The sequence below is a fragment of the Ptiloglossa arizonensis genome, chromosome 12, assembly GCF_051014685.1.
Source record: "Ptiloglossa arizonensis isolate GNS036 chromosome 12, iyPtiAriz1_principal, whole genome shotgun sequence".
NCBI lineage: Eukaryota > Metazoa > Arthropoda > Insecta > Hymenoptera > Colletidae > Ptiloglossa > Ptiloglossa arizonensis.
This window is the reverse complement of record NC_135059.1, coordinates 9,787,803-9,812,113: the sequence shown is the minus strand read 5'-3', so window position 1 is coordinate 9,812,113 and position 24,311 is coordinate 9,787,803. Positions and strand designations below refer to the sequence as shown.

At 36.5% G+C, this 24,311-nt stretch overlaps 1 protein-coding gene across 2 annotated transcripts in view; it reads left to right on the top strand.

Moving 5' to 3' along the window:
- The first annotated feature begins 595 nt into the window (after positions 1-595).
- The window catches only part of Ptr (patched domain-containing protein), a 66,500-nt gene continuing 42,784 nt past the window's right edge, over positions 596-24,311 (top strand). For both annotated transcript variants that reach the window (XM_076324227.1, XM_076324228.1), the window contains exon 1: positions 596-841. In XM_076324227.1, coding sequence (XP_076180342.1) covers positions 839-841 — 3 coding nt within the window. In that variant the 5' untranslated portion in view covers positions 596-838. The remainder of the gene's footprint in view (positions 842-24,311) is intronic.

Sequence of the window (24,311 nt, the reverse complement as noted above, 5' to 3'; positions counted from 1 at the left end):
TACCGTGTTCAATCATTCCTTGATCGTCACACTTAATATACAACTTTCAGTATTCGACACATTTCGACAAACATAAATTGTCTATCCCACAACTAAGGGATCCACTTCGACGGTCATTGGCGTGACCAAACACACATCCACGAACCATCCAATTTCATCATTTATAGTTCCAACGATTTCGAAAACATTAATTCGTTCTTCGAGAACGAATCCAACTTAAAAATGTCTCGTCGACTATCGCGCAACAGATCCTTCAATTGAGAACGATTTGATTTTCAGCGGGCAGTAGGTGCATTTATCCTATCTGTATCTTTCCTTAATTACCTCCGAATAATCGAGAAATTTAACGAAACGGTGTTGCACTTTTTCGAGTGTACCGACGAACGAAACGAGATGCGGTCAAACCACGGAAAAACGTGCGAAAAATGAAATTCGCGATCGAGGGGAACGGAAGAAAGATCGAGAGTCGCGGTTGAAGAGGTGTCGACGCGAGCCGAGTATTGCCGAGAAACGCCGAGAACGCTCGAAAGCCACCGATCGGCGCGTGCTCACCGTTGGTAGCGGGAGTCTCGAACCGCGCGGCAACCAGTTCGAATCCAGCATTTCTCGACGAACCGTTCGACCGAGCATTCTCTTTCTCGTACTAGAAACTTCACATCGCCGACAATGACACGCCGGTACCCGGAAACGTGCAAGTGAAACCACTCGACGATAACGCGCGAAGATCGTCCGGTGTTCAGCGACGAATTAGTGGCCTTTGAGAGGTGGCAGCCAACGACACGCGTCGGGACAGTTTTTCTCATCGATTTCGGGCCGGAGGATCCTACCGCAATACATCATGGTCAGTGACGGTTTTCTCGTGATAGACGAGTCGAAATCATTCGAGCAGCGTTTCTTAAACCGTGTGTCCCGTGAGAAAATCGTGATAAACGAAAGAGAATCAAAGAGATCAAAAGAGTATTAATCAATCTTTCATATACGCAGCGTACACAGCGCTTTCGTATCGTTACTTTTCACCCTTTCGTTGATACGATCGTACGGATCAATAATCACGGATAGTTGATAGAAACGGAATGAAAAGAAATCGCAGAACACTTTTGGCGGGCTATGTACAGAGTCTGTACGTTGTCGCGATACTTACGAAAACGTAGCAACGTGTTGTAGTATCTACGAAGAAACAGCGATATAGAATAATTGATTTACTTCGTTTGAAAATTATAATTCGCTTTACCTCGTTTGACTTTCTTCGCGCGGAATACAGTTTTCATTTTGAATCGATTCTATTGTTTGTGTACGAATATTTTCACGCGACTTTGCTTTTAAGACTGAGACGCGTTTCAGCACCGATTGTATGTTTTTTCTTTCTTTTTTTTTTTATTTTAGAAGTTTAACGAGTAGGCAAAATGTCAAGTGCTACGTAAATATTTCGCGGGACGAAAAGTGTTCCGGGATAATGAAAAAAGTTTGGGAAACGCTGAATTCGAGTATCGTTCGTTCGAGTGACTCGAGTGAGTAGCAACAGTGCAATATTTCTTGCAACCTTGACGTTTGGGTTATCTTTCCGACTTGTCCAGGAACACGAACTCCTAATTGCTTTAAACGAACATTGGTGGTGGTAAGTTTAGCCTAACGGGAGGAAAGTTCCTCATCGATCTTATTGGTACGTTTATTGGGGCAGTATCTCGACCACTTTCGTGTTTTCGATCCAACCATTTCGAATCTAAAAATAAGAAGAATAACTAACGAAGAGGTTCATCGATTTCGAGATAGACGTGCTACAATGTTTCACGCGCTGAAAATTTTAGAAAATTGGAACTTGATTTCTACGAGTTCGCGTTATTCGAAAAGCGGTCCTCCATTTTTACTTTCTAACCTATAAGATGGAAATACATTGAAATCGAGAAAAACTATGACAAAAATATAGTGGAAGAATACGTTTCAAGATTTTCTTGTCTTGATCACTTTTTAGGTATCAAAGAAAATCTTTCGTTCGAATATCAGTATGTACATACTGCGCGCGCGCGTACACACACATACACAGACAAATACGTACGTGTATATATCCGTTGACACGATTGCAAGTAAAGATTGAGCGAATTTTAACGAAATTCTATATTTCAATTTCACATTCTCATCCCAAGAATTGATCCCATTTTGAATGAAATCAATCCCTTCAATAGCGATCCCATCTTTCAGGTGTTCGATTTTTCCGATATACATTCATTATTTGCAAAAGTTTAAAAAAATATTGCAAATCAATCTTAAAGAGAAGTAAATTCGACGTAAAGAATTTAATGAAAATTTTTCTTTATTTTCTGTAAGAAAAAAAAAGAAATTAAATCGAATCTCGTTCATCGTACAGTTGAACCATTTTTTTTTTTATCGGGAAGTATCGGGAGATTTTTCTTCTTGTTAATTTAAATAGTTAATTTCTACTCCGATGGAGTTTCATGTAGGTCGTCAACGTAATCGTTTTAATTCGATTTTAATTCGTGTTGTCGTACTTACTTCCGTTCTCCAGTTTGTTTGCACAGGTTGCCCGCTTTATTAACTTTCGATTTCCCATAGATCGCTTATCGCGTTAGTCCCATTATGGGGAACGTGTGCGCAATTTCAGTCACCAGTTTCGTTAAGAGAATCAAGGACCTTTCGTAGAAAATAAACCGCAATTGACGGTTTAACGACTTTGTGCCTATTTGCCTCTTCCTCCTTTTTTTTTCTTTCTTTTTCACTCTCTGGTTGGTAATTGAACAAGCACACCGATATCGTATGTAAACAGGAAGCCCTTTAATGCTATGGGAACGTGTCAAACTTTTATTACGTTTCCCGGTTATGTAACGTGAAATTTTCCAAACCGTGTTGTCGTTCCACGAATAAAAGATCAAGAACAATTTTAAAATAAACGAGAATAATATTACTTCGACACGATTATTCACCGATCCTCCTAAATTCTTGTAACAATTATTTTTCACCGTTATGGAAGAATGTTTCGAGAGAAGAAAAACGATACTCTATAACAGGGGTGGCCAAGGTGAGAAGCATTGGGAGTTGTATTCACGAAATGCGATTCACGAAGAGCTGCATTGCATATTTGAACAGATAAAAATTCTGTTTCAACGATTGAACACCTTATCGACCGTCTTGGACCCCCTTAACCAGGCGTGACCGTGAATGCAAGATTTATATGCATGAATAAAAAGATTTAAATACAGATTGCATTTATTATTGTTCGTCCATCATGAAAATTAATCTCTCAAAGTGGGCACCTATTTAACTTTTAAATCTTTTTATTTCCTGTATTCGTGTATCGGACGATGACTTCCACGATTGTTTTGTTTATATTAAAAAAAAAAAAAAACAATATATTGCTCATGGACTGCTGGAGTAGTGATTAACTATTGGAGCAGTCAAATTGATGATTCTTCTAGTAAGAGAGAAATCAAGAGAACTCTGGAACAAGGATCGTGGATTGTAGAGGCTTGTACTGCCACTTTTATGGTGTGTGCACGTGCTCTAGGTCTGTCAGAGATGTTTGAACAGTTACGGTGTGGGCCTGTGCACGGTAATTAGGAAAAGTAATTGTTTCCAGACCAAAGCACATGGTAGATGTTCGCGTGGCATCGCTATGGAGGTTCCCAGGTGTTGGGAATTTCAAGACCAGGCACTTTGGGCATCTTATCAACGTTTCGACACCTCCTCGTAGGCCCAATCGTGGTGGATTCCTTAGTTAACCCTGGTGATATTCTGGCAGCGCTGTGATTCGTCTACTCGGTGTCTCCCACCCTTGATTTGGAAGGGTGGGGAGGATCGAGATGACGTCACCGATAGCTCACGGTCGTCTAGTTGGTCATCAGGACAATTCGAGTTGGATGAATTGTACATTCGATAGGATTCGAGTAAGATTAATTGGCACTGTCGTTCGAGTTGGGTCAATTAGGTGACACCTTGATTCGATTTGACGACCTGATCGTTTTGCCACTCGCTTAGACATAAGTAATCGTGGACTTGGTTTTTGTAACAGTTTGATTATCGAAGATTGTTATCATTCTGTTATCCCATTTAGTTCAATTAGTTCTTACCATTGGGGAAGGTGGTCCTTCGAACCTTGAGATTCTTAGTTGGCACACGTTGCCTGGATAGATTCGATGCTCGAACGATCTTCTTACTAACGAGCACGAAGCATACGTATGACACTAATGTTTCATTTGCAGTGAAATATTGTATACTTTAGGGAAAAAATTATTTGTGTCGCGTTATGGTCACTTCTGTTATGTAAAGATACTCTCTATTCGGGTAACAGAACGTTTCAATGGTGCAGCGTTCGAATGACTGAACATTCAGATAACGGAAGTTCGTATAATGGAGATTGTAACATAGCTATTAACAATAAGGGCAATGAGAAGTACCATTTTGTTAATTTTCTAACTAAATTCGTGTAAACCTGAAACGAATAAGATGTAACGCATTATCAATCCATTGGATAGATATATTCCTTTACGTTTAAAATAAATCGAAGATAACGTTAACAAGCATTGATTAACAGTTTATTTTCGAAGGATACACTTTGTTCAGCCGTAAGCTTCGTTACTGGTGTATCGAGATACCTGTAAAAGAAAAAATAAGAAATATTATCATTTTTAATCAATCGAAACACTTTTAGACAATTAATAACAAAAAGGTTGGTATTATTCAAAATGAGCATCATTCGCAGTGATGCAGGTTTGTGAATGATGCGCCCGATTAGCTATCGAGACACGTATGGTCTTCGAGGTTATTTCAGAAGCTAACTTTTATCAGGATATTTCATAAACTATCTACATTCTGATAAGGAGTCCTTTCCAGGTCATACACTCCAACTTTGACACTGTTTGTGGTCAAACAGGTTCAAACTGAGCTATCAAAGGGTCGATCTTCGACCGAAATGAACTCTGAGCATTACTTCGTAGCTACTCTCGAGATGTGTTTACTTTGCACGCTGTTGGAAAAACCACCTTTGCTTTTGGGAGAGATGAATGACTCGTAGAATTTTACTTCTTTCAGTGAGTTTTTTTTTTTTGTTAAACCCTGGACACGATTTTAACGCCTCTTTCACGGAAATGAAAGCATCACATCTCGATGGGGACACTGGCCACAGAATAATCACTGGCAGGTTGGACACATCCATGGTGTTTTCTTCTATATTGAAAATCATACAACGCGAAAGAAAAAGTTGCAAAGTTTCAAGGAGTATATTTGTTTTATTTCGTTCTCTATAGAAATTGAAGAATTTGAATTTTATTTATTAAATTAGATGATCGATACATTTAAAATGATGCAATTATAATGATTGGCCTCGGTTCTTACACCGGACTTCTCAATTATTTGTCCGGATGCCGACAATATTTTCGCTCATTCTGTGCTGTTTGAACTCGTTGCTTGGTAATCGGTTCCCCTTTGTACTTCGGTGTTCGTTGGACGAGAACGATTGAAAACAGCAGCCAGTTAATACGTTCAAAGTATCATCGTTGCCATTACTTTTAAGGGGGGGACTCCCTTATAACAGCTCTAAAAATAGGCGATTTTCATGAATTATTTTTAGGTACCTATCGATGATATTCGAAAAAACTTTTTAAAGATATATACAGAAGCGTTCTCGAAATGCAAAATAAATTTTTTCATTTGTTCACTGGTTGTTGGTGTAGTGTAGTAGCTGTCACGGTTATTTCATAATCAAAAGCAGAGAATCTTCTTAAAGATAACAGTCCACGTTGGGATTGTACCAATTTGTAAAAGAAAAAATACGAAACATTGAAGAAATTATAACGTTTGGAAGAAAAATGGATTGTTTCGATAAGTAGATCGATTTTTTATTATCGATAAAAGTGTTGCATGTTAATGTTGGTTTAAAACGGGTTTAAAGTGTTTGACGAAGATTCGAGATACTCTCAGCTGAGAAATCAATCTGAATATTTAATCTGCTATTTCGGAATCACAAAGTAGATCTTCCTCTTCCTTGACAAGCTCCTGATTCCTCTTTTTTTACATTTTAATGTAAAAGTCGTACGAGTATCTTTGGTTGTTTCTAAGCTACGATGCTCTATTGTCGATAGTTGTTTCGCTTAATATTTTGCATTGTTATCCAACGATATTGATGTCATAGATTTTCATTGGTCGAACACAAGTGATAGTAAAGATGAACACTCGGGTATCTTATCGCCAATCCATAGAATTTTCTCATTTTTGTTACGCTTAAATATTTTCTAAAATATTTTTGGTTAAATATTTTTTTCGTAAAAAAAAAAAAGATACCAAGTACGAAAGTTCAATCGATATCTAGGGTCGATATTCGCAAACCAGATAAGGTTTTATACCAATTTGTATAAAATCACAAGAGTAATAAGTAATATTACATAAAATTAGAATAATAACAAATAATATTATAAGGTTTTATACCAATTTGTACAAAATCACAAGAGTGATAAGTAATATTACATAAAATTAGAATAACAACAAATAATATTATAAGGTTTTATACCAATTTGTATAAAATCACAAGAGTAGTAAATAATATTACATAAAATTAGAATAATAACAAATAATATTATAAGATTTTATACCAATTTGTATAAAATCACAAGAGTGATAAGTAATATTACATAAAATTAGAATAATAACAAATAATATTATACACAATTACAATAATAACGAATTAGAGTAAAAGTACAATTCTTAAATACTATCGAGATAGTCTTGTAGCATCTGATAAAGAATCCTTGTTAGCAATATGTACGTTTCGTTTCTATCGTGATTAAAATCAGCGATTTATTGCAATCAATGCGACGCGCATGACAGGGGTTCTGTGGTCGGTTGCGAACTCTGACGCAATTTATTATTTAGCTGCAATCGTGTTATTTCGACCCCGATATCTTGGCAGCGCACCTGCCGAAATTATACCGTTGATTCGCGCGTAAGAAAAAAAGATTCGATTTTTCGAATCCGTTGCAACGAAGTTTCCCCTTTGATGCACTCGATCGTTCTTGTTACGTAGCGAAAATAAGCCGTGCAAGGTGCATCGCGATCGGTCAGTCAACCGCCGGTGTTTATACCCCTTTGCACATCATCGTCCCCGTAACAAACTGTTGACCTCGGTGCGTAGAGGAATTACGAGTTACTCGTTATCGGCGAATTAACGCCGAGGGGACTCGGCTGCGTGACTCTATTTTTAACGATTTTCAACACGAACGTCGCGTAGCAATTGTTATCTAAACTAAGGGTCGCTCGAGAGTCGGAAACTGTGCGTTTGGGATCAAGAAGTATGCAAACACGATTCGCGACGAATAGAAGTTAATCGGGTCCTATCGATGTAGAAAATTGAAACAGGAAGCTGATAAATTGATAAATTGCGAAAATTTGCCTACGCTTTTAACTAAGAGTGAAATGTATCTAATAGGTTAATTGATTATTTTTAATGTCACGCGGAAAGGGATACTGATTCAAATTCTCGATATTTCGGTTTAGAGGGGCCTGATTATAGCATGTATTTTTGTAAGTATATATTTTCTGAACTTTCCAAGGATAACTTCATTTCTTTAAATGAAAGCTTCTAGTGAAATTTGATGGTATAATAAATTTTGTAAATGAAAAATATTCAAGTATACCTGGAAGTAGAAAATTTGATCTTGAACGATCTTGAAGCATAGATAATTGATCTTGTTTTCTGTTGAACAGAACATTTTCTAAAAAATACAATTTTTATAGGAGCCTTAAAACATTGTATCAACAGTGTTTACTGTTTTCAAATACATATGCCTGTATTGTAATATTTTTATCCTTCCATAAAGAATTCAAGTTGACCTAGAAAAGTATGAAAGAAGAGAAACAATATCTAAATAATTTCTAAATAATTTTTATATAATTTCCAAATAATTTCCAAATAATTTCCAAATAATTTCCAAATAATTCCTAAATAATTTCGAAATAATTTCCAAATAATTTCCAAATAATTTCCAAATAATTCCAAAATAATTTCGAAATAATTTCCAAATAATTCCTAAATAATTCCTAAATATTCCTAAATAATTTCCAAATAATTTCCAAATAATTTCCAAATAATTTCCAAATAATTTCCAAATAATTTCCAAATAATTTCCAAATAATTTCCAAATAATTCCTAAATAATTTCGAAATAATTCCTAGCATTACTCTTCATAAATTTTCCACGCGTCGATGTCCTTATCCGGAAGTGTAAATACCTTGGAAGTAGGAGTGTTCTCGAACACTTTCCTATCGAATTGATTTTTACCTAGTCTACCGCTTCGCAAAGTTCACTCGCGACGATATTGTCACGATACGTTAGCTTTTAGGATTTTCGCGAGTTTATCGGTCGCTTCAACGAAACAAAAATCGTGGTACGTCGACACGAAATGAACCTCCCCACGTGGAAAATACTTCATTATAATTCCCGAGTGAAAATACACGGTTACGTCCCGATTTCTGTTTTTCCGACGAGCGAGCTCCTCTTCGTTCTAAACGAGTACTTCCGTCGTGTAAAACATTGCGCTTGATATACATCTACAGGTGCCACCCTTCGTTGAAACGAATCTCCTCTCGTTTTCAGCGAACCGTAATTTCGCTCACGGTACATTTTCCTAAGATTTGAATCATCGACAAATCCTTGTTGTCAAATAGTATTCAAATAGTATTGAAATCCTTTCGATTTTACTCGATTTCTCGATCACTGTTCACAGATTCTCAGCGCGCTCGGAGTCACAGTGTTGTTCGGTTGCATTTCCCTCGTTTATGCATTCGAAAGAAAGTTCATTGTCCCGGAACGTTTAGCGGCGTGCAATGAAGTATGAATAATTCTGTTCTTATCGTCGTCGATTCGTAGCGAACGCATTACCGTGTAGAAGAGATTTGCAACGACTATCAGGCCGTTCAGCTCGTTTCTCCAAAGTGGGGATCACGTTGAATACTTGTCGGACATTTTTGAGACCGGGTGAACATTATCCAGCCGAAAGGCGCGTTCACGGGGAACGAAACTTGTGAAATTATTTTTATATCGAGAAACGCGTCTGGAGACAATTATAAGACGAGAAAAAAATATCTTTCGATCGTTCTAAATATGTAGTTATGCAGGGTTAGCGAATCGCTTTTGCAACGACGTATAGGTAATCGTTACTTTATCGTCGTTTGTTAAAGACATCGTAAAAGTACTCGAAGCATTACACACTCTTGCTTAATGGCGCGTAAATTTCATCCAGGCTCGTAAATCCCTTCGAGATCCGTAGAAAGTTTCGAATATTATTGGAAATCGGTTCCTGAATATTTCAAACATTTTGAATCATTGGTGTGCACATCGTGAACGACGAACATTCGTCGAAGAAACGAAATATTATACGTTTTTTTTTATCGCCGAATTGAAATTTTGTAGATTTCTGAGATATATGTATCATTGAGAGTCTTTCATTAATGTTGAAAAGGAAAAAGAATTAAAGAAGTATTAAATTTATTTTTACAAGGCTTCGCGCAATTTCTTGGAAAGAAATTTCTTCGAAAGGTTGGTAAATTGTAAGTTCTTGAGAACTTTGTTTTCATTTGCCATCATTTGCACATTCTTTAGATGTTAGATGTTTCATCTTGGTGAAACTTCTGGACTTTTGTAGAATTGATTATCATTAATCACAATTAAATTTGTGGTGAAATTATAGCATTACAGAATGCAGAATTGTTTATTGCAAGGATGTAGATAGCTAAACCTTGTGTTTGAATTTATTAAATTGACTAACAGAGTATTCGAAGCGTAGAATATTTTACATAAATCTGAATCAATCTTCTGAAACTTGACTACTGTTGTTGAAACATTCTCATTATTTATTTTCAAGAAGATTAGAAAATTGAACAATGGATAAACAATACTTTGATTTGGCATTTGCAAATGAAATAATTTTTTATTTAATTATTGATAATCCTTTTGAGTGTCCACACAGGTATTGTCATATAAGAAATAAAGCAAAGGCTGCTTTTAAATTTAATCTCGAAGTTATTGCTCAATCACAAATAATTAAAAATAAGGCAAACAAGACAATGAAAGGAGATAGATAAAATAAGATAGAAATCTAAGAAGAATAAAATTAAACAAAACTTTGGTGAATAAAAAATTTGGTGGTATATTTGAATTTATATTACCTTAACTCTTTCGTGCAAGTCTTCGATTAAAAGATCATTCATTAGTAGACTTTAAATTATAAATAAAAATACAGATTGTTTTCCATATATATCATGTAACAATGTCCATAAAATTTCACTAATTTTAATCATTTTTATTCTATAAATCACGTACATTGAAACGAAATTTTAATAAGTACTAATATCGGCTGTTGAATTCTTTCTTTTATAAACGCAAGTTTTGGCAGAGTTGCAATAACGAGAGGAAAAATTACGTATATTGAAATGAAATTTTAATAACTACTAATCTCGGCTATTCAATTTTTTCTTTTATAAACGCAAGTTTTGGCACAGTTGCAATAACGAGAGGAAATGGTAGGAAAATTTGGCCTGAACTCGTTTCACAAGTGTAAAATAGAAAACTTCGAACAACTGGGATGCGAGTTAGCGCATTGATAAAATAAAATGGAAATCTAAGAATTGATAGAGATGAGATTGACAACGCAAGAAGTGGTACGAAAATCTGTGTACGACGCCGTTGGGAAAAGCAAACAGAGAAAATACGAAACCAGTTTTATTGTAGCGAATCGCGAACGTTGTAAAAGTAAACGTCACCTTTCCCTGGGAGCGTTGAAAAGACAGCGCGCGAGGTACCGTGCTTTCGAACCGGAAGAGATACTCGAGTTTAATTTATCGGTTATGGAAGACGGGGCCACGATGCTGGAAACCAAGCAAGAGAGAAAAGGAGATGGCGCGTAGAGAGGAACACGGACTTTCTTCCTCTACGTTTCCCTAATTTGAATACGATGCCCGTTAATGGTTGCGTAACAACCATCGATGCGTGTAACACCTGGTGCGCGCGACGTTACGCGGCCATTTCTGAACTGGACGCTCGTACTAGATAGTTCTTCGGGATTGATCGCACGAGGTCGTTCCACAAGCCGCGTATTTTACGGTGTGAGGTTCCAATTCGAAACAAACATAATAATCGTATGCGATCACGCTGGAAAAATAAACGTATCGCGTCGATTCGAGTCGTCCATTTCTTCTTTCCATTCGAACTTCTTTCCATTTCGATGCTCGTCGAATGAAATTCGAGCGCAATGGTCGATATTATTCAATTGTAATCGAATCGAAGGTAAATTCGCATTAGACGGTGTTTATTTTTTGATATTAATTAATTACAAGGTTCTATGCAGGCTAGTGTGAATATCGACAAAGTTCCATGGTAGAAATTAATCCGAAGGTATAAGTTTTTGAAAATTATCATTAGAATGATACCTTGTAGAAATATTATAGAAACTCATTGTTGTCTTCGACAAGCTTGAATTTGATCGAGACTGTTGTATATTTATTTATTTTTCATAATCCATAATTATCGTTTATGAATTCGATAATTATTTCTCTCTTTTGGACAAACGTAATTTATGTTAATATTGACCGAATAAATTTTGTATTTTATTCGATAGGAGTGCAATACACACTAGTATACTGTCTAGAATGTTTCATTTGTAAATTCTTCATTTTACAATTTCTATGGCTTGTACATTTCTCTTAGAATTCTTTACATTTGTGTTTGATAGATTATTAATTTACCTAAGAGGACCTTAAGACTTTTCAATTGAATTCAAGTTTATTTAAAACTACAATGAGATTGTGTAACACTTTGATGAAACGAAAAATTCAACAAGACGAACGTCTGTAAAATGAACGAGAATATTAAACAAAGTGTACGTGGAATGTTTCTTATCGGTTTCTACGTGTTCGGATAATCATACGGTTAAACGTCATCGGGATAATCGAAATACCAAGTATTATAATTTGAACGAAGTTCCATGTAACGAGAATACATTTTCCTGCGAATAAATTCGATTTCCACATACGAGTGAGATTCTCTGGACGTTATGAAAGAACCGCGAAAACTCGGTCACGATTTTTTCGAATGCAATTCGCATGTGGTTTCCACCGACAAGGTTTCGTGTTTAATTGTTACTCGTCGACAAATAAATCCTTTGTTGCTCGTTAACAAAAGCCTCTGTCGAAGCTATCGTGAAACGCAAAAATTATATCGCGATTTCAATTCGATCTCGAAGATTGCAGAGGCTTCGTTAATCCACAAATGCAATCGAGACGATTTCGAGACTTGACTCGAAGCTTTCCAGGGAGAGGGGGAGAGGGGGTTGTATTGCAACAAAAAAGAGATATCACAAAAAATATTTACCATAGAATATATTACCATAAATATTACCATAGAAAATATGGATAACTGAAATATCTACTCGTGTCGTGTTACATTATTGAGAAATTTGATTACGAGTACTTACGTGACAATCAAAAATGGATGATAAAAAAAATATTTAGCGATGAAAAAATAAGTCAAATATATAGAGTGACATTTTTTCGTGCAGAGCTTCATTTTTGAGTAAATCAATGTTAAATATTTATGGAGCATGATTTCACTCGTGTTTATATACGAAGGATATTACTGTACTATTTGAATTGCTCTTCTGATTTTTTATTTTAGATATTAAGGGATAAACATTGAAATAAAATTACTTTTCACTTGTTGCTGAAACATCACAAAGCTAACTGGGTACGAAAAAAATTTCACTCTACATTTTCGACTTGTTTTTTTCATGTAGAATCACCCCCTTTTAGCTTGTCCCACTAATTGGGTAACACCTTGTACATATCAGTTATATAATTTAATAAATTCCTCCGTGTATATATTTTAGTTCAAGAAAATTGTATAAATACGTTTCTTGTATTTTCGTTCAAATTTTATTTCAAATATTTCGATTTACTCTCGCATGTAGAATTATCTCTCGTTTGGTGATAGTGAAATGTTCGCTGTAGTTTGATATAAACTGACGAAAAAATGGAAAAGCCGTAAACGCGAAAGCGAATACGTTTAATGTCGTTTAATTCGATAGAATCGATTTACGTAAACATTGCTCGTACGTCAAGTTTGCATAATCGCGTTATGTTGAAAGTGTAATAGTAATCGAACGTTGAGCTACCCGGATATCCGGGAATACGCTTTGCTTCCAGAAGCGTTTCGAACCGAAGAAAGCATGAGTTTAGCGTAACTGAACAAAAAAAGAAAAAAATACCTATGTTACATTCATGATACTTTGTTGCAGAGTAAAGACACAGACCAAATTAAAACGATCGCATGAAAAGAGAAAATCACATTTTATCCTTCGCTAAAATAATTATCCGATTAATTTAATGTAATTAAATTATTTACGACGTTCATATTAAATTTATAATATTTTCAACGAAATTTTCGATACGTTCCATCTTCGTTCAGATAGTAATTTATGCCAGTTTAGTCCGAACAATCGTCCACGAGTTATCAGCGAGGTTCGTGTCATAATTATTTCCAGGCCATGGGAGTACATTTACATGCTTCTCGTTTAAAAACATTGTAATTTATAACTTGTACGTAGAATATTAATCACAGATTGTGAAAACGATCGCATTGAAACCGGTTTCCAACATATGAGATAATTCTGAAAACCTAGGCCGAAAGGCCATTCGACTAAATTTCTGGGAAACTTACTCGATTGGCGAAATATTGATTCACGAGATGAAATTTCCACAATTCTCGTCAACGTTCACGCCTACAGATCGTCGATCGTATCGTGTAAACGTGTCGTTGAAAACGTACGAATGTTCCAGGAGCGATGTCTCTCGCTCGAGTTGATTTTCAACGTCGTTCATCGTGCGATCTGGTGATTTGAACGCGCGAAACGAAATCGCGCGACAAGCTTCCGCGATGGAGATTACGCAATATAATCCAAACGATATGCAATGTCTCCGGATGTAGATGCAACACGAACGTAAAAAAGTGTCGTAAATCGTCGTTGCTCCGTTTGTGGAATTTGTTGCAACAATTGGGGTGGTTGAATTAATTTTCTCAAAATTAAATTCTCAAAGAATTTTATACCGATTCGTCTATATTATCAAGCTCGTTTTGTAGTATCTAATAAAAAAAACTCTAAAAACATTGTCTTTAACCCTCATCTGCAATTTTCTGACTTTTCTTCCTTATTGAGTAAAAGTATCTGACTCATAGAATTTTGTATTGTTTCGTGTATTTTATCAAACTTTTCTTCTAGTATATAATAAAATACCCAAAAAATCGTTGATTTCGATCCTTGTCTGCCATCTTTTGATTTTTGTTCCTTATCGAGTAAAAGTGTTCGATTTAAAGAATTTTATACCGATTTCTAGTATTACAGTATACTCATGCTCTAGTATTACAGTATTGTAGTATTCTGTATTATAGTACAGTACTGTATTATAGAATAATATTATAGTTCTGTATAGTACTCCTAGTATTATAGTAACTGATACTCAAGTTTGGCTTATAGTATCCAATAAACAACTTTAAAGTCGTATAATAGTATTACAGTTCTGTATAGTACTCCTAGTATTACAGTACACTGATACTCAAGCTTAGTTTCTAGTATCCAATAAACAACTTTAAAGTCCTATAATAGTATTATAATTCTGTATAGTACTTCTAATACTATAGTGTACTGTTACTCAAGCTTGACTGTAGTATCGAATAAACAACTTTAAAGTCCTATAATAGTATTACAGTTCTGTATAGTACTCCTAGTATTATAGTTCACTGATACTCAAGCTTGGCTTGTAGTATCCAATAAACAACTTTAAAGTCCTATAATAGTATTATAATTCTGTATAGTACTCCTACTATTACAGTACACTGATACTCAAGCTTAGCTTGTAGTATCTACTAAACAACTTTAAAGTCCTATAATAGTATTATAATTCTGTATAGTACTCCTACTATTACAGTACACTGATACTCAAGCTAGGCTTGTAGTATCCAATGAACAACTTCAAAGTCGATGACTCGTTGTCTTTAACCCAGACCTGCCGTTCTCCGAGTTTTTCTTCCTCGTTGAGCAAGAGCGTCCAACTCAAAGTTGTCGCGGCTACGATAAGCCGCGGTAGAAAGGAACGAATCGTACAATTAATGAGCAATAATTTCTGTCGAAATGCACGCTCGAGAAATGCCACTGGCGTGCAATGGACGAGTTGAATTCACGCATGTTATTTTCAGAAATTGCCATTGCAGCCTTGCCCCGTTTTTGTCCACACCTGATCTGTACGATTTTGCAACGCGTCACTAGAGGACATACAGGGGAGGGGGAAAAAAAAAAAAAAGGCACGGGACTGCATAATTTTGCAGCTTGTGATCGGCGTAAATGTATCTTGTATCTGGCGTGCACTCGAGGTCGTACCGAATGGGATTTTTTTTCCCCGCCATGTTGCGCGCAGCTTTCCGATTTGATCGCGATCGGTGGATGATAGTACGGCCTGTTGAGCCAGGGATTCGTGACGTTATTGTTATCTCTTGCTCGGTGACATTCGAAGGACTAACGCGTTGTTTAACTCCCCACGTTGTAAACTAACTCCCCGAGTTTCCGTGTTCGAGAATGCTTGTCGATTGTCTTCAATATTGGTCCGAACTACTGTGCGTAGAATAGAAAGATTCGTTAATCGATGCAGCTTAAATCGCGATGCGAAAAATAGAAAGATTCGCCAGTCGATGCAACTCAAATCGTCTAACGAGAAATAGAAAGATTCGTTAATCGATGCAGCTCGAATCGTGATGCGAAAAATGGAAAGATTCCCTGGGCAATGCAACTCAATTTGCAATTCGAGGAATAGAAATATTTGCTAGGCAATGCAACTCCAATTTATGATGTGAAAAATAGAAAGATTCCCCCGGTTAATGCAGATTAAATTACGATATGGAAAATAGAAAGTTTTCCTAGTTAATGCAACTCGAGTTATAACGTAAAAAATGAAAAGATTCCCTGATTGATGCAATTCAAATTATTGTGCGAACAATAGAAAAATTCTTCAGTCGACGCAATGGTGTTGCGATTTTTTAGCATTCCCAATGCGAAAGAATTTATTTTTCCATACGACAGGGCGGATCGTCTTCTTAACACTTTTATAGCTCACGAGTGCAATTACAGGTCTTCTAACTTTTATTAATACTTAATTTTATTTTTATTCAACGACATTGTTCACCGTATTAAAGAAGAAAGTACCAGAAACATTGCATTTGAGAGAAACAAAGTGAAAGGGCAAGTATTACCGAATACTCTGTCTAATATTTAATCTAATCCACGTGAATATATCCAGGTTTATCTTGTTCCCATCGAGCCGAAATAACTTGACAATTCTCGAGTGAAACGGGTCAAGGATTTACTTTAGTACCGATGTAAAATAATAAAAAACTGAGATGATCGTTTGCGGTAGGGTTGTGGTCGGGAATAATGTCAATAGGTCAGTAAACGGAACGAATTCATGAATTGTATTATAAATTCGGTCTTTCTGACGATGTATCTGACGAATACGAAAAACAAGATTACGTAATCTACATTACGTGCTCGAAATATTTTGATTGAACGATATCCAGTATTGTGGAAACGATGTTACACCATCTGTCGAATTCAACGTCACCGAATCGTTTCTTTATTTTGTTTAATTTCATTGGCATTGTCACCATGGTCACACTGTGATCTTTTTAACGTTAACGTAGTAATCTTTAGTCTCTTCTCTTGCAAATCGTATCAATTTCCTCGTAAAGTACCATTTATTTAGAATTGAATGTCAGTGGTGAAAGATATCCTTGTTCTCCAATCGATTTTCGACTCCATTTCTCAAAGTTTGCGTTCAGTGGTTCATTTAATATCGGTGGTTGCGAAACATCGATGTCATTCGTTCGATTTTCGACTCCATTTGTCAAAGTTTATCCACGCGGTGGTGCAGATCTTACATAAACGGTCGATCGATTTGTTTGGAGGAAAATCGTCTACGAGGTAAGAACAGAAAGTGGCTCGTTTCGTCTCGTAAATAGGCTGTAGTATTTTAAGGAGACCTATTCGATGTACACGGACTGGTTTTTCTTGTTAGCGAACGCGACCGGAGCCGTAAGAATTTGCCGTATTTATGATGGAGACACTCGGCCGCTAGTTAATGTAACAAGATCGCCGGAATTTACGCATGCTAGTGAGAAATACTTCTTCCTCGTTGAGAGAGTCCTCTTACGTGTACTGTTACACCACTCGGAGGATGTCCGTATTAGATATGCTCTAATTTTATTTCACGCCCGAACAAAAAATGGATTTCACTTTGCTTTGTAATCTGTACGTTGATATTTCGTTCTTCGCACAAGCGACCAAGTGATTCGACTGTAATTTATTGCACGACCGAGCAAGAAAAGTTTTCATTTTATTTTGTAATTCGTAGGTAGAGATCTTAACCGACAAGTTCGATTATAATTTAATCTGTTTCACGACTGATCAGAAAAAGGTTTTATTTTATTTCGTAATTTATACATAGATATATATTTTGTTTGTCATTTGAATTCAACAATTTAATCTATTTGATGGATGGATTGAAAGAGTTTTTATTTTATTATGACTCGTAGATGCATATTTTCTTGAACTATAATTTAGTCCATGATCAACTAAAGAAAGATATTTTATTCGATGATTTGTAAATAGAGCTGTCGGTGTGAACAATGGACGTATATATGCGTTTGAAGAAAGTTGTCTGTGTGGACTACGAACACATATATGCGTTTATAGAAATAGATATATCACGACACGTAAGTTCTACCATTTTATAATCGTTACGTAACTTCTACTATTTTACAATCGATACGTAAGTTCTATTATTTTATAATCTAATCTTCAATCTGTGAATCGAAAAGGTATATCACGTTTCCTAGTATTTTTACAATTTGTGTAGGATTACGTTACAGATTATTATACAATTTACAGAAGAAAATTGAAATTAAGTTCGAAAGTATTCCAACAAAGTTATAGTAAGGGCTGGCAGAGACTGATATAACTATGAATATTAATTCATGTTACATTCTTTAACAACTACAAGTGGTAGAAATCTAAGGATAAGAAAGTCGACGTTAATATTGTTTTTTCTCTTCGATTATATCCGGTACCATTTTGTGCCCGTCGTTGCTTAACGCCATTACGTTTGAATGAACAAAAGTAACGAACCGACAAGCTTCGGTCCGCGACACGTCCTTTTTGTGTTCGATCGTAATCGCATATAGATCGCAGTTTGAGTCTGGTTTGACGTCATGACAAATCGTGCAACGTGACCCGTGTAATAATCACCCGGTGTAATGGTTCCCCACTGACAGTTTCGGGTGATTAACAAGCGAGAGTGTCGATAATGGTCGTTCATCCTCGGTTGATTCGACGTTAAATTTGTTAAAAGCACCGATACTCGATCGAACATCGCGTAATTTCATCACTTCTTCGAGTGCCATGAACGCATATATGCGTTTCAATCGGATTATGGACACATATATGTGTTTAAAGAAAGTTATCGGTGTGGATCATGGACGCATATATGCGTTTAAAGAAAACTGTCGGTGTGAACTTTGAACGCATATATCTGTTTAAAGAAGATTGTCGGTGTGGACTATGGAACGCATATATGCGTTTAAAGAAAGCTATCGGTGTGGATTATGGACGCATATATGCGTTTAAATCGGCGTGGATTATGGACACATATATGTGTTCAAATCGGCGTGGATTATGGACGTATATATGTGTTTAAAGAAAGCTATCGGTGTGGATTATGGACGCATATATGCGTTTAAAGAAAACTGTTGGTGTAGACTGTGAACACATATATCTGTTTAAAGAAGATTGTCGGTGTGGACTATGGAACGCATATATGCGTTTAAAGAAAGCTATCGGTGTGGATTATGGACGCATATATGCGTCTAAAGAAAACTATCGGTTTGAACTATGAACGCATGTGTACGTTTAAAGAAAACTACCAGTATGGATTATGGACGCATATATGCGTCTAAAGAAAGCTATCGGTGTGAATTACGGACGCATTATTAACGACACTGTTGCTCGTAACGTTCGATGACAATGATATAAAAAACGAATTACATTCGTACATTAATTCGTCTTTTTTTAATCTACGATACTTTCGAAAATACGTACGAAGTCCTGTTGAAGTAGAAATACATCCATCGTCGGTCACTTCGGTGTCGATAACATCGAAAATATTGTTAACCAGTGTGGTCGTTCGGATTCGCGCTTCTCGTCACGTTTTATAGCTCGCGATTGAATGTACAAGGAATATGTGATACGCGAACGCCAACGTATGTACACGAGACGTGAAATGCGCTTGTTAAAGCTCGTGACCGAAACGTTGAACAGTTTGGAACATTTTTGTTGCCTCGTGCGAGCGGTGGTCGCCATTTTTCTTTCAAAATGTTTCGTCAGTCGCCTCATTCCGCTCGGTTTCTCCGCTTCGGAAATCTTTCGGATCGGTTACGGTGTTCTCGAAACGACCATGCAATACTCCATCAAGCTACACTTCATATTGTTCTCTTTGTTAAATTAATAGACGGTGGGACTCGTTTAAGAGAACAGGGCCTCAACGAAATATTAACAATCGGATCGCTTTATCCAACATAATGCCTGATTAGACACGATTACGATCGCGAAACTTAGAACTGGGTAACTTGGCTCACGATGTTTCTCGCGGTTAATTAAAACGAAAGCGTTAATTACAAACGCTTCTGCGTCGAATCTGGGGTAATCTGCATGCATCTAGATGCATCGCGATGCGTAACCAGTGTTGGGCAAATTTTCATGAAAGTAACGATGAACGATCAGATTAATCGTTGGTCGGATGCGATCAGTGTTAATTAAATTAACGTTGAATTCGAAAACATTGAAAAATGTCTTTGTGAAAACTCGAAGAAACGATGGAGATTGTAAAACACTTTCGTGCTAGTGTTGGAGAACACTGCTTGGCAAAATTGTATTTCAAAATGATAATTTTGAAGGTTGTATTGTAGCGCTTACGAAATATACAGACTATGGTCTAAAAGTCTTTTTAAGAATAAATAAACACGTTCAAAGGGATTGAAATAGTTTCATTTGTTAGGAAACTGGTAAGTAATTCTACATTTTCTGCTATTTTTATTCGTAAAGAAATTCTTCCTTGCCATCTTAGAATAGTTGTACATTTTTTCTCGATAACAATCAATTGGAATTTAATATCGTATCGTTGAATTTAATATTGAATGTTCATTGGCTCTAAAGGTATAATTGTCCTTGACACACAATATTGAACGAGTAGAAAATTGATCGAAACATACGATTTTAATAAGAATCGTCGAACGATTAGAAACTTTTATCAGTAATTTTCTTTTCTTATTTTATTTTTAATTTATACTTATTCGTTGATAAATACTCAATATTTTCGAGGAAAATATGTTGACAAGCCTAAAGGACTTTCGTTGCGAAATATCGAACAAAAAGACGAGCGATCACTGGTACATATCGATTGGTACAAAATTTAAAACCACGAATACTACCTATGTGTGAAAAGTAAATCGACGAATCATACATTTAATTGGTATTGGTCTCGAACGAACGAGTAATTTAATCGTTGATCGCCGCGAGCGTTTAATTTCAAAAAAAAAAAGAAAAAAGAAACAACGACAAAATATCGTTCACACTGATACAAAGCGAAATGTCGTTGCTTTATCGAGAATTTCAGTAGGCTGTCAAAGGCATTCCAGTGACTTTCGAGAGATTGTAGGCTTTCAAATAACTCTAAAGCGGCAATCACTGGTTAGAAATGCAAAGTAACGCATCGCGAACGCACTCGTTTCAATGTAATCACGGAGGGAAAGACAGTAGTTTTCTTACCGTACACCTTCACTTCGCCACGACTAGAAAAGTAAAGGAAAGCTTACGTAAATCCTGGCTACCGAGGTTCTTATCGATTTACTTCGGTTTATTTATCGAACCAAGTCTGTTTTTTGTTGAATCCTCGCGGAGAAAGGTTCTCGGAATGAATTTTGCAAGAAGTCGATAAGGAAATTGACGTCGATTCGGCTACCACGGGATATTAGGTTTGCGTAACGATGAATAATTGTTGTTTCTTTCGGGACACTTTCGTTCGTAAAAGCGAGGCGACGATTTGCTCTGGTCTTTCACCGCGAACATCGGATTTCCGATCGACCGAGTCGAAGAACGATCGGCTCCTTTGATGGCCGGTGAGTTGTTAAATAAAAAAGAAAAATACAAGATTAGAGCTGAAATTAGTGTTGGAAAGGTCATGAATAATTTTGGTATCGACGAACAACGCGTTCAGATTGTAACAGTAAGAGAATAGTGTGAGTTTGAGTCGTTAAATAAAAAAAACAAAATACAAGATTAGAGCTGAAATTAGTGTTGGAAAGATCATAAATAATTTTGGTATCGATGAACAACGCGTTCAGATTGTAATAGTAAGAGAACAGTGTGAGTTTGAGTCGTTAAATAAAAAAAAAAAAAATACAAGATTATTGTATTTTTTAACAATGTTCAGAATTTAACAGTGAAAGAACGTGAGTTTGAGTCGTTGATTTAAAATTGTTTCAACACGTTGGACGTGTAACAAAATCTTGATCGCGAATATAAGAGCTGAAACGAACTTTGGAGCTTTAGAAATGTTTTAAACAATGTTCCTACCGAGTTTGATGATGATCAACAAAGTCGTTTCGCGGTTACCCTGTACATTGTTTTAATAAACGGTGTTTCAGGTTAAACACGTTTACAGTTTCATAATGCAATAACCAACCGAGTGCACCGCTTGCGCTAACGAGCTGTAAGTCCCTTAATAATGAGAATTTCGATACGAGTTCGTTTATATATTATTTTTATGTTTTTAAAAAGCAAATTTATTAGAAACACATTTTATTCTAAACTCTACACTTTCTTGAGATAAATCCGTGATTCGTCGAGTCTTTCTTCATTTATTTAACCTCAGTAGCACGTAGTATAATCTCTGTGTCCTATAGTTGCTTCGTTTTTATCATTTCACTTGTATTGTGTTTTATTCCTTAGGGTAGAAGACACACCTATGAATTTTGATTATTTTAAAGTAAAATATAATAAATTTCGCCATTTTAAAGTAAAGTATGATAAATTTTACCATTTTGAAGTAAAGTATGATAAATTTTACCATTTCAAAGTGAGGTACAATAAATGTTACCATTTCAAAGTAAAATGCAATAACGATGCGGCGGAGAACGTTAAATTTGCCGTGAGAATATTTTATTTGTTCAGAAACGGTATTGAAAGTCACGGTTCGTGTAACGAATGGAAATTCACGGTATTAATAAATATGGAGATTCATGGTATTGAAATATGCGGGAATTTATTTATTCGATGGTCGAGAAGGTGCCACGTTGACGTTCGACTTGTTTACGAGTAGCAAGATTCCTCCCAGAATCCAAAAGGGGATTCTACCTGAGTCCAGGTCAATCGTTTTCACGAAAATTGCCCGGCCATCGTACCCGGGGAAACGTTTCACATTTCGTAGCGAAACATCCATCTTCCTGGACCCTGTTCGGGTCTACGTCTTCATTTACATTTTCCTCGGCACACGTGCAACGCCTCCCGACGATACATTCAGGAACAAAATGGTGGGACACGAAATTTTCATCTTTCTTTTTTTCGTACAGAGGCAACAGATAATTACTCTACGCGAAGACAAGAGCGACCAAAGGGGTTACAAAGTTTTTTCGACGACCGGTGAAAACACGAGAAAACGAAGCTGCACCTTTCACGAATCTTTTTGTTTAACGCGAACCGGCTTCTGAATTAGGTGTGTGAGAGCGTTTCGTGGCGCAGCTTTCATTAATAAATCAAAATGTTGGCTGCTATTAGGTTTACTGTCCCTGAATCGTACGAAGAGTGTACACGGGACATTCTTGACGAGAACACGATCATCTGGGTGTTCACAGCTGGAGAGTTCGATGTACGTTTTACGTTCGAGGTATTCGATAGGATAAACAAATTCCTCGAACATCATTTTTCTTTACGTAAATATTACATTTCAATCCAATGATCGGAACGTTCGGTCGGTGTCATCGTAAAGATCGAATTAAATTTTATGTCTTGTAAGTGGCGTTGCTGTATAGTGGCGTATGTAACCATAAAATTGATCCGATTGGCTGGACTAGCGTCACGTACAACTCGGCAAAATTTATATCCCGATCCTTGTGATTGCTCCTCGAGAACAAATTTTCTCCACGTTCGATATTTTCCCTCGTTTCTATTAACTTTTGAATCGTTTAATTAAATAGATATTTTACACAGACGTTTAATCAAATGAGTATTCAACGCACAACATTGCCCTCAATGCACCCTCATTTTCCATCCCTCGAATATTAAACGTTTCGAATAATTTTCAACGTGTGCCAAGTTTCGTTCGAATCGTACATCGTCCATTGGGCGGTGCTACTCGCGAGATTGGGTTGCAACAGCGGTGTTCAATCTGCACCTCGTGTCTCACGCACTTGGGTACATTCTCTTTTCCTCGTTTTTATAAGCACATATCCTCCTGTAAGTACATTGAATAATATAAACATAAAAATAACTTACTCAATAACGTCTGCGTCACGGTGGAAAGCTGTTTTTCTGTTTCTTTTTTTTTTTTTTCGTTCGAAACGAACGAGCAGGGTAGGTGCGTGTCGATGATGTTTCGTCATTCGTTTCTTCGACGAAATTGCGTCTTGTGCGCGTAGAAATCATTGAGCAACTAGCTACCATTTACTTTGGTTTCACCACGTAACGTTCATCTATGCACACCGCGTGAAATTCACCTGAAATTGTGTTAATACTCTTGCGGTCAATTAACGACCGAGTCCGCATTCATCCCTGTGAAAACTGGATACGTGACGCAAATGTTACGCCGGTGAAGTCGTTTCTAGACTCGTGTTCTCCGTTTCCTTGGAACTGTCGCGAATCTTCGAACGTACAATTCCCTCGATAGAGTAAAACAACTTTCCATCGGGTAATCAATTTTTTTAATGGACAATCTTTCAACGGATAATCAACTTTTTTATCGAAACAATATGTATTTTACGAACAGATACAAATTTGTATTTTCATCGAAAAAGTATCAGGGAGTATCGAATCTAAAATCGACAAATTTGGAGGTTATAAATTTCGTCTTGCACATTTGTCGCACATGTGTGCGACACTTCGACGACGCGCGCTCAATAATATTCGAAGTCGATTTCCGCGAGAACGAGCACTCGTGCGAAAAAACTT